The sequence below is a fragment of the Elephantulus edwardii genome, unplaced genomic scaffold (genome assembly GCF_000299155.1).
Source record: "Elephantulus edwardii isolate Elephantulus edwardi_28Jun2011 unplaced genomic scaffold, EleEdw1.0 scaffold00102, whole genome shotgun sequence".
NCBI lineage: Eukaryota > Metazoa > Chordata > Mammalia > Macroscelidea > Macroscelididae > Elephantulus > Elephantulus edwardii.
The window spans coordinates 10,489,505-10,499,163 of record NW_006399852.1 but is presented as its reverse complement, the minus strand read 5'-3'; the positions used below and the strand labels follow the sequence as shown (position 1 = coordinate 10,499,163).

At 40.9% G+C, this 9,659-nt stretch overlaps 1 protein-coding gene across 1 annotated transcript in view; it reads left to right on the top strand.

Annotated features, from left to right (window-relative positions):
* Positions 1–9,659, top strand: part of AIG1 (androgen-induced 1) — a 381,775-nt gene that overhangs the window by 119,513 nt on the left and 252,603 nt on the right. Inside the window, exon 3 of the mRNA XM_006891683.1 lies at positions 6,706–6,807. Coding sequence (XP_006891745.1) covers positions 6,706–6,807 — 102 coding nt within the window. The remainder of the gene's footprint in view (positions 1–6,705; positions 6,808–9,659) is intronic.

Below are 9,659 nucleotides of genomic sequence, written 5' to 3'. Positions count from 1 at the left end.
AGAGAGAGAGAGGGAGAGAGAGTGTGAGTGAGCGCTTGCACGTGCACGTGCATGAGCACACATGGTACCTGGTGTGAAGATGCCATTTCAGTCTCCTTTCAAGAGGGTTAAATCTACTTGACTAAATTTTGGATGCAAAAAGAAAGCACAAGTGAGGATGTGGGGGAAAGTGTGTTTCTCTGTCCCATTCGTTTTCCTGCTGGTTGGGAATTCGTATGTGTGAGGAGAGGAAGACCTGGGTGAGATGGATTGATACAGTGACTATGACAATAGAGGCAGGTGGTCAGAGATGGTGAGATTGGCTCAGGATGGGACAAGGATCAGAGCTCTTGTTCATAGAGTCACTGTGAGTCATAGTCGACTCGACAACACATAACAACAATGGTACCCCATGGAGCTCTGGTGGCCCTTATGGTGAGAAGTTGTTCTGCCAACTACCAGCTGCTCTGTGGGAAAATGATGGGCAGTCTCTTTCCATGTGATTTGTAGCCTCTGAAAATCTCCTAAAGAGTCAGCTGTGCATGGGTTCTGACTCTAGTCACATAATAATAAAAACCATGGGATCCCCAGAAGTTACCATGGTCCATGAAGTGATATTGAGAAATAAATGCCCAAGAGAGCAGTAAGATTAAAGGAATTACAACTCCTGACACTATAGAACCCCCATATTTGCCCTGGACTGACACTCTGACTTACTGATTATAAAATAGAACCAAATTTCTATTTTGCCTAAGCCCTTTAAAGAAGTAAAAAAAATCGTGATGGCCAGAAATGAAAAGTTTGCTCTGAGTCATTGCCGTCAAGTTGAAACTGACCCTCCAGTGGGCTTTGAGAGGCTCAAAAAGGCATAGAAGAAGATTGCTCATTTTTCTCCCTCAGTGGTTGGTGGGTTCGAACTGCTAGGAAGGTGTGGCCTTTCAGCCAGTAGCACAACTCTCCAAGGGCTGCAGCACTGTTGCTGTTGTTAGGCGCCATCAAGTCCACTATGACTCAGCGACCATATGAGCAACGGATCTAACCTTGCCCTATCCTGCGTTACCCTTGTGATCTTTGATTTGTTAGCGTCACTGACATTCCATCTTGTTGAGGGTCTTCATCTTCCTCGCCTTCTCTGACTCTCTACCTTTCCTAGCCTGATTTCTTCTTTTTTTTCTTGTACAAATAATCACAACTATATTTGGTTACTTTATAGGGTAGTTCAAGACATAGCTATTTACATATGTGCTATGCCGTGTGTTCCTGTTTTAAATAGAGCTTTCTATAGGGCACTCCTATTCAAAAGCTATTTTCCCTTACCTGACCACATTCTCCTGTTTTTGGCAAGGTGGTACAGTTTAAACAAAATAAAAGTAACAAACACACAAAAAACAGTAACACTTCCCCCTTCCCCCAAGCTATAACAGTGATCCAGGTAAAAGATCCCATGTCAAAAACAGCAGGAAAAGTGTTCTGAGAAATGTTAGGGATAAGAAAACCCATCTTAACAAATAATGCCCCTGAAAAGCCAATCTTATAAAGGCTCCAATGACTGTCACATAAAAGCCTAGTCTGATTTCTTTTCCCAAGCACTGGCTTCTCCTGACAACATGTTCAAAGTATGCGAGCCACAGTTTCATTATTCTTGCCTACAGGGCATTTCTTGTTGTTGAGTACCACTGAGTTGGAATAGTCTCATAGCTGACCCTCCGGCGAGTTTTCAGAGGCAGTAAACCTCATGGGAGATGGCACATCTCTCACCCACAGAGCAGCTGGTGGATTCAAACGGCATGCCTTTGGGATTGGAGCTCGGCTTCTTACCACTAGGCCACCTGAGCCCCCTAAGAAGCATCATTAGGCCTCCAAAAAGATAGTTGTTGCTGTTGTTGAGTACCCTCTAGTTGGAACCAACTAAATAGCTGATCCGCCAGCCGATTTTCAGAGGCAGTAAATTGCAGAGGAGGAGATTACCCATACTACTACTGCAGAGCAGTTGGTGGCTTTGAACCACATACCTTTGGATTGGCAGCACAAATCCTAACCACTGAGCAACCAGAGTTGACATGATTCATTATAGTTAACAAAATAAAGGAGAAAAAAAATTATATACCACGTAACCATTTGTCAAGATTTAGCAATCCTTCATGATGAAATAAAAATCTTCAGTAAATGAAGACTCTCAAGCATCTTCTTCAACCTAGTAAAAGACATCTAGGAAAAGTCTGTAGTTAATTTCAAGTGTAAACCGTGAAAGACTTAGCACTTGCCCTTAAGATAGAGAAAGCAAGGCTCTCGTTACTTCTGCTGAAGGTCCAAGGTGTGCATGAAAAGAAGAAAAACAAGAGGCAGGCAGATTGCAAAAGAAGAAGAAGAAGAAAAAAACTAGGAAAATTGCACTTGCAGATGATATGATCACATATGCAGAAAAAGATAACATCTAAAATGGCTACTCAAACTATTAAGTGAATTTAACAAAGGTACAGAATCCAATTGTACTAGCAAAAAGAAGACAACAAAGCAATGTTGTCCACCTACTGCAGTCAGTCACTTCTTGCTCCTGGGGACCCTTTATTACATTTTCAAGGTTATAAGAAAGACTGCCTATCTTTCTCTCTCAGGATGTCTGGTGGATTCAAACTGTGGACCCTTTGCTTTGCAGCCTGATACATTATGCAGTACCTTTACTTCATAGTACAAAAGTGTAAAATACTTAGGGATAAAGCTTGAAAAACATTTGCTAGATCTATACACATAAAACGACAGTGTTGCTATGAGAAATCAGAGAAGAATTAACCTTTAAGCTGTAGTCATGTCATTTTTTATAAGATCAGCTATCCCCAAAGAAATATCTTGATTCAGTACAGCCTCAATCAGAATTCTGGCAGGATTTTTGTTTTATTATGAATTGAGGGAAAGTTTACAAAATTAGTTGGTTTTACATTCAATCATTCATATACATTTTTGTTGATATTTTATCCTCATTTTAACAAAAATGTACAGAAAGGTTGAATTTTCATTCATTCACTGATGTGAATTTTCTCCCTCTCCCATCATCCTCCTCCTATTCACTTTGTAATGCACTCCTTGTCCCAGACTGTTAACTCTCACACTTACAATGCTGAATAATACATTCCTTTCAGACAGTCCTTCTCCTTATCCATCCCAGTGCATTGTTCGTTATCTATCCAACTCTTTCCTGTTTCCCCCACACCGTGTCAATCCTATTTTGTAAGAGCAGTCAACACACACCATGTAACCAGACTTCCCAATTCCTCCTTGTGATTCTTGTTTTCATCACTCCTTCTATTTTACTTCTTCCTACTTTCTGAGCTTTATCTCTGGGCAAATGCTCTTTTGAGCTTATGTAATTGTTTACGACCCTGCTGATACTTGTAATACTGAAAGCTTAAAATAGCAAAGCAAAACACAGACCAGCCCATTACAACAAATTGATAGGGATCAATGGGAAAGGGTTTTTTTTGTTTTTTTCATTTCGCTGTGCAGGGAGCATGGTGGCTTAGTGGAGGGTAGTTGTAGTTCGAATCCAGACACTGCTCCATGAAAGAAAGATGAGCAGCCTCTTTCCTTGTCATTTACTGCTTCTGAAAACTTACTGGAGGGTCAGCTCTGTATCATTTCTGACTCAACAGCTCATAACAACACCAGTCTGCATGGGAATGCAAACAAATGCTATTTTAATATGTTTAACAAAAATCCTTGACTTCTCTATTGAAAGGGAAAATGCAGTCATCTGTATTCTAGCTTGCTTTGAGGCAATAACATTGACAGTTAGTATAATAAAGAGTTAAAGTAACTAGCAAAAAATCTGCTTCATAAGGGCAATTAACTTGAATTCTCTGTACATGTGAAGTCTGTGGTGGAATGATTGGTTCAAAATTGTGGATGATTCCAAAATCATTGAGTGTACGTGGAACATTTTTTTTTCTACATGTCCTGATCATAGTCAACCTTAAGCTAGTATTGGATTCACCTTTGTCCCCTATTTTTGCTTATTATTCATTAATCAGTAGTGGGAATGGTTGATCCAGAAGCAGGTTGAATTATGGTGGCTTCTTGTCTGATTGTAAAGTTCTATGTCCAATCTATAGCTACCTGTTGTAATTATCATGTAATGTATTTTATTGAACCATAAAATTCACAACATCCTAGATTTTAAGCTTGAACTTTCTCCCAGGCCAACATTATTTATACACACCACAACTGCCATAGTTGGAAGAGAACTTTTGGAACTAATCTGGTTGCTGACCTTGAACTATAACCACCTGGTGTTTTATTAAAATTGGCATTCTTTTTTATGATAAAATATCAGGATGATTTATGTTGTTGTTGAATAAAGTACAGCTCATAGCAACCTTATTAACATAATAAACTCTGAATCCTGTCCTATGGTATTTTAGCCTCATCATCTCTGAGATGTTTGAACCCATTGCTGCAGTCACTGTAACAACCCATATTGTTGTGGGTCTTCCTCTCTTTAGCTGACCCTCAAAATTCCAAGCAGGGTCAAGGACTGCAGCCTCCAATATGGATTGAGGCTCAATGTCAAGAAGACAAAGATTCTCACCACTGGGCCAATTGGCAGCATCAGGATGTTGAGAGATTGAGATTGTTGACAGCTTTAGTCTGCTTGACTCCACAGTCAACACTCTTGGCACCAGCAGCCAGGAAGTTAAAAGAAGTATTGCCATGGGAAAGTCTGCTATTAGGGACCTCTCCAATGTACTGAAGAGCCATGGTGTCTATCTGGAGACTAAGTTGCATCTAATACAGGCCATGGTCTTTGCAATCACTTGTTATACATCAGAGATTTGGATAATGACTAAGGAGGATAGAAGGAGAATTGATGCCTTTGAGCTGTGGTGCTGGAGGAGAGTATTGAGAATACCATGGACTTCTAGGAAAACAAACAGATTCATCCTGGAAAGGGTCAAACCGGATGGCTCCCTGGAGGCAAGGATTCTGAGGCTCCATCTAACATACTTTGGACATGTTGTGAGGAGAGACTGGTCCTTGGAGAGGGACATCATGCTTGGGAGGGTGGAGGGACAGCGCAGGAGGGGAAGGCCCTCTATGAGGTGGATTGATTCAGTGACTGGGGTAATCGGGATGGGAGTGTCAGAGACAGTGCGATTGGCACAGGATAGAGCAGAGTTTAGGGCTGTTGTACATAGGGTCGCTATGAGTCACAAGCAAGTTGACGGCACATAACGACAACAACAATATCCCTTTCCAAGGAATAGCCTTTCCTAGTGACTTGTCCAAAGTATGAGAGACAAAGCTTTCATCTTTGCCATCCAGCACTCTGGCTACACCTTTGCCAGACATAACTCTTCATTCTTTTGGCAGCCCATGACTATTCAGTTCAATCCTCCATCATCAAAACTCCATGGCATACGTTCTTCTTTATCATCCTTATTCATTGTTCAGCTGTCAGAAGTATCGCAAGTGATTGAAAAGACCATGGCCTGAATCACGCACACCTTTGTCTTCAAACGACGTCATTATTCTTCCGTATTTTGAAGAGGACCCTTTGGAGAGGGATGATTTATAGTGATAAGAAATCAAGGAAAAGTTATTTCTGTTTTTAGTGTTTTGGGTACATTTTTTCCATTTTCTAGTGCTTTATTATTTCGAGATCCTGCATAGTTCATTGTTACAGTCACTGTATCAATTCATCTTGTTGAGAGTCTTCTTCTCTTTCTCTGACCAGAAGACTATGAGGATGGCCCAGACAGAGCAGGGTTCCAATTGCTTGTTTAGAGTTGCTGTCACTTGCAGCCAAGTTGCAGGTACCTCACAACACAATCTTACACATAGCTCCATCTCTCCACTGAGGATGATTCTCTTCTGTGCTGTGTTCACTAACATTTACAAAGGCAGTGCTTTTTTCTCCTGAATTTTATGCTGAAGATTAAGACTTTGGGCCACCCTTTCTTTATTTTCTCTGAACTTTTCACCCTGTTCACCATTAGCTTGAAGAAATACAAGATAATAAATTGAGTCCTCTGCTCTGTTTTGATGATTACGTTACTGATGGGCCAGAACAAACCTCTGGTATTCAAATGACCCTATCAGTTCTTCCAGGAGAATTAGGGATCTGCTTTGACGTCCATATCCTGTGCTGCTCAGTATAGCAAAAGCCCTGGCTTCGGCTCTATAAATGAATCCATTTGCTGGAAATGTGACTTCTGGATCTTTTGTAGCAGTCATTTCAATGCTGTTAGTGGGGAATTGGAAACTTGAGAATGCAAAGATTAATCTAAACCACATGATGGACTCAAGGAAAAGGGACATACCCTTCAGTTTCTCGAATGTGTTCTAACACTGAGCAGCAGAGAACGGGCTCAGGAAAAAAACCACAAGTGAACTTTTCAACCCTCCTGAGAGGAATCAAACTGGTGCAATTAGCTCTACACTGGAGCCACTCCACATGGCAAGCCTCTTCTTTCTTCCTTGGGAACAGCTAAATCTCTTTGCCCAAGAAAGAGAAGACAATTGGGAAATCAAAGAAAGAGGCGAGATGGCCCAATTGCTACCAACAATGAAATGAAACTACACCCATCTTTCCATTCATTAGCTAGCTTTCTGACTCACCTTTTTATTACAGATTCCAACTTCTGTTGAATTCTTAACGGTAGACAAGACAGTGATGTTTCACATGCTCGATTATTGATGCATGGAATGTAAGTTGTGTCTTTTCTCTTTCAGTTTGTGGTGGCAGTGTTCTGGATCATCTACGCCTATGACAGAGAGCTGATTTACCCGAAGCTGCTGGATAATTTTATCCCGGGGTGGCTGAATCATGGAATGGTGAGTGGACACAAAAGAAATGATTCTCTTTTATTCAAAAGATCTACTGAAGAACTTTTTTTTTTTAATTCAAGCTTTCCATAGAATCGATTTAGGTATGAAAAGTTGCAAGATTATCACACAAAAAATATAATTATAGAAGAACACTGTGTGTAAATAAAAAAACATCCCTTCTGGAATTGTGTCATTATTAAGGTTATATAGTAGGTGAATCTGTGTTTTCTAAAAAGGCTCAGTGGTGTGAGTTTAATATCACTAGCTCATTTCAAAGATAAATTTAATATGCTGTCAAAAGATTTGGCCCTTTTCAGAGGCTAAGGGTTGACTCTCAACTATAGAACTATCAACACCTTACTTTGCCTCCACCATACTTCATGGAATTTTGTTGAAAATAACTGTTGTACTTGACAGTCCTCTCCAGCTCCCCACCCCCCAAGGAACAGAAAACTTATTATTTTGCCTAAAGCATTTCTTCTTTTTTTAGGGGTGGGTGGGAAAGGTAGGGGTCTTTGGCAGTGAAGCTGTTTGCCTTGTCCTGTTCTTGCCATCGAAGAGTGTTTATGGCTGCAAGATGTCTTGCTTTTCATTCTCTTTCTGATGCTATTTTGCATGGTGTTACTGTCACTAACTTCAAATAAAACACTTTGCATCATGTGCACATCACTACACACGAATTGAGAGTACATGCTCTGCAGGGAAATGCTGTGACCTCGTCCCTTTCCACTTTTGGAGTTGAGCATTGTGTTGTTATTAGCTAAGAAGTCTACTTTTTAGTTACAGCAATTTTTAGAATATGTCACAGGGTGTTCCTGGTGAAAAGGGCAACCCATCACAGAAATTATAGGGGAACAACGAGCTGGAGATCACAAGTGTTGGGCCCAAAATAAGTTTCCCTTCTGCCCTCAATTTTGGTGTATTTTAAGGAAAGTGGTTTGTATTAACAAACTAGCATTACTGAGAGGCTTTCAACAATCCTTCCTTAAACCAGGTCTCCATCAGTGGCCTATTGAGAAAAGTAGGATTTTCTTTTATTGTGGTTAACGCCACCATGATAAGCGTGAACATGAGTGGAATCTCTGGCCTCACTGCCTTCTAGTGGTCCTGACTCATGACTCATAGCTACTCTCCATCTGGTTTCCTCAGTTGTAAATCATGGTGACAGGAGACTGTGCATCTTTCTCTCTCAGAGCTGCTGGAGGATTCAAACTGTGGAAATGCCCGGCCTTTGGTTTTACTTTGGTTTTATTTGCTACAGATGATGATACCAGAAGTTGAGTCTAGTCTGTTCAAGTGAATTATCAAAGAGGACTGATGTGGTTGCTAGACTAATCTCTAGCTTTTTATTTTCTTGAATGTCAAAAGGCCTTGTATAAGGATGTGAATGTGTAGTTTTCTGTACTGTACGCTCTTCCCCAACTCTTACCATGAAATCCCAGCTTGTATGTGTGGCTGTTCTTTGTTGTCATCGAGCCTCTGGCCCCTAGAGACTCCCTGCACAATACAGTAAAACACTCTTTGGTCCTCTGCCTTCCCCGTTATTGGTTGTGGTATAGACCATCGTGACCCATAGGCTTTTCATTGGCTGGTATTAGGAAGTAGATTCCCAGGTTATTCTTTCTCATGTGGACTCTCTGCTGAGACATATTCACTGTAATGGTAACATATACTCTCCATGGGCTGATATGTTGAACCCTGGTCTCCAGAATAGGAGATAAGGATCCCACCACTTAACCACCACCACAAATATGTCTTGGGAGAGGTGCACACAGAGTGCTCCTTGGACGCAAAGATGGCGAAGCTTCCTATCTCATACTTTGGACATGTTGTAGAGAGAGGCTATTCCTTGGAAAGGGACATCATGCTTGGAAAAGTAGAGGATCAGGTAAAGAGAGGACACTCAACAACATGGATTAACACAGTGACTGCAGCTGTGGGCTCAAATATGTCAGGGATGAGAGGATGGGACAGGATAGGACAGGGATCAGATATGTTGTTCGTAGGGTCGCTGTGAGTCATTCTCCGTTCAACACCACCAATACCCTCTTACTAGAAACTGTGCAGTTAATGCTGACACATGTGGGCCAGTCATACTGTGCTCCATATGGTTTCCAGAGGCTGATTTTCAGAAGCACATATCCAGGTATTTTTCCCAAGGTGCCTTTGAGTGGATTCCATTTGTCAGTCTTCCAGTTAGCACCTGAGTATAGTAATAGTTCGTAACGTCCAGGGGCTCCACTCCCCGTCAAAGTTAGCTTGATTGCTACCTTCCGTAAGAAGTCTTTTCTAACGCTCTCAAGCAAAGTTCATTACCTATTACGTTATTTGTGCTTGCAAAGGACATCTTTTTTGTCTCTATTATACATTACACCTCTGCTGCCTATAAGAACACTAAGCTCTTGGTGTGAAAAAAAAATCCAACTTTTGTATCCCCCAGCACTTTGTTCAGTTGCTGGCTATGTAGTAGAATCAGTATCTGTCTTATCATTATTAAGTAGATGAGTGAATTCAGGACAGCTAATTTTCCCAATTCTTTGCCAGTCAATACTAATAGCTACTCTTACTGAGAATCTACTATGTTCCAGACAGTCTACAATTGTTGTATCATTTAATTTTTATAATGGCACCATGAACAAAGAATCGTTATCCATTTGCTGATCAAGAAACTGAAGCTTGGAACGAGTATACAGTGGGCCCAAATCACTTAGCTCAGGGTAGTAGTACTGGAAACCTTAATCTATGTCTATCTGAACTCAATGTGTGCTTTTCCTATTACTTTAGATTTTATTTGACTAAACAAAGAATTAGAGTGCTCTGGTGGCCTAGTGGGTAAAAAAAAATGTGCTGCCAACTCA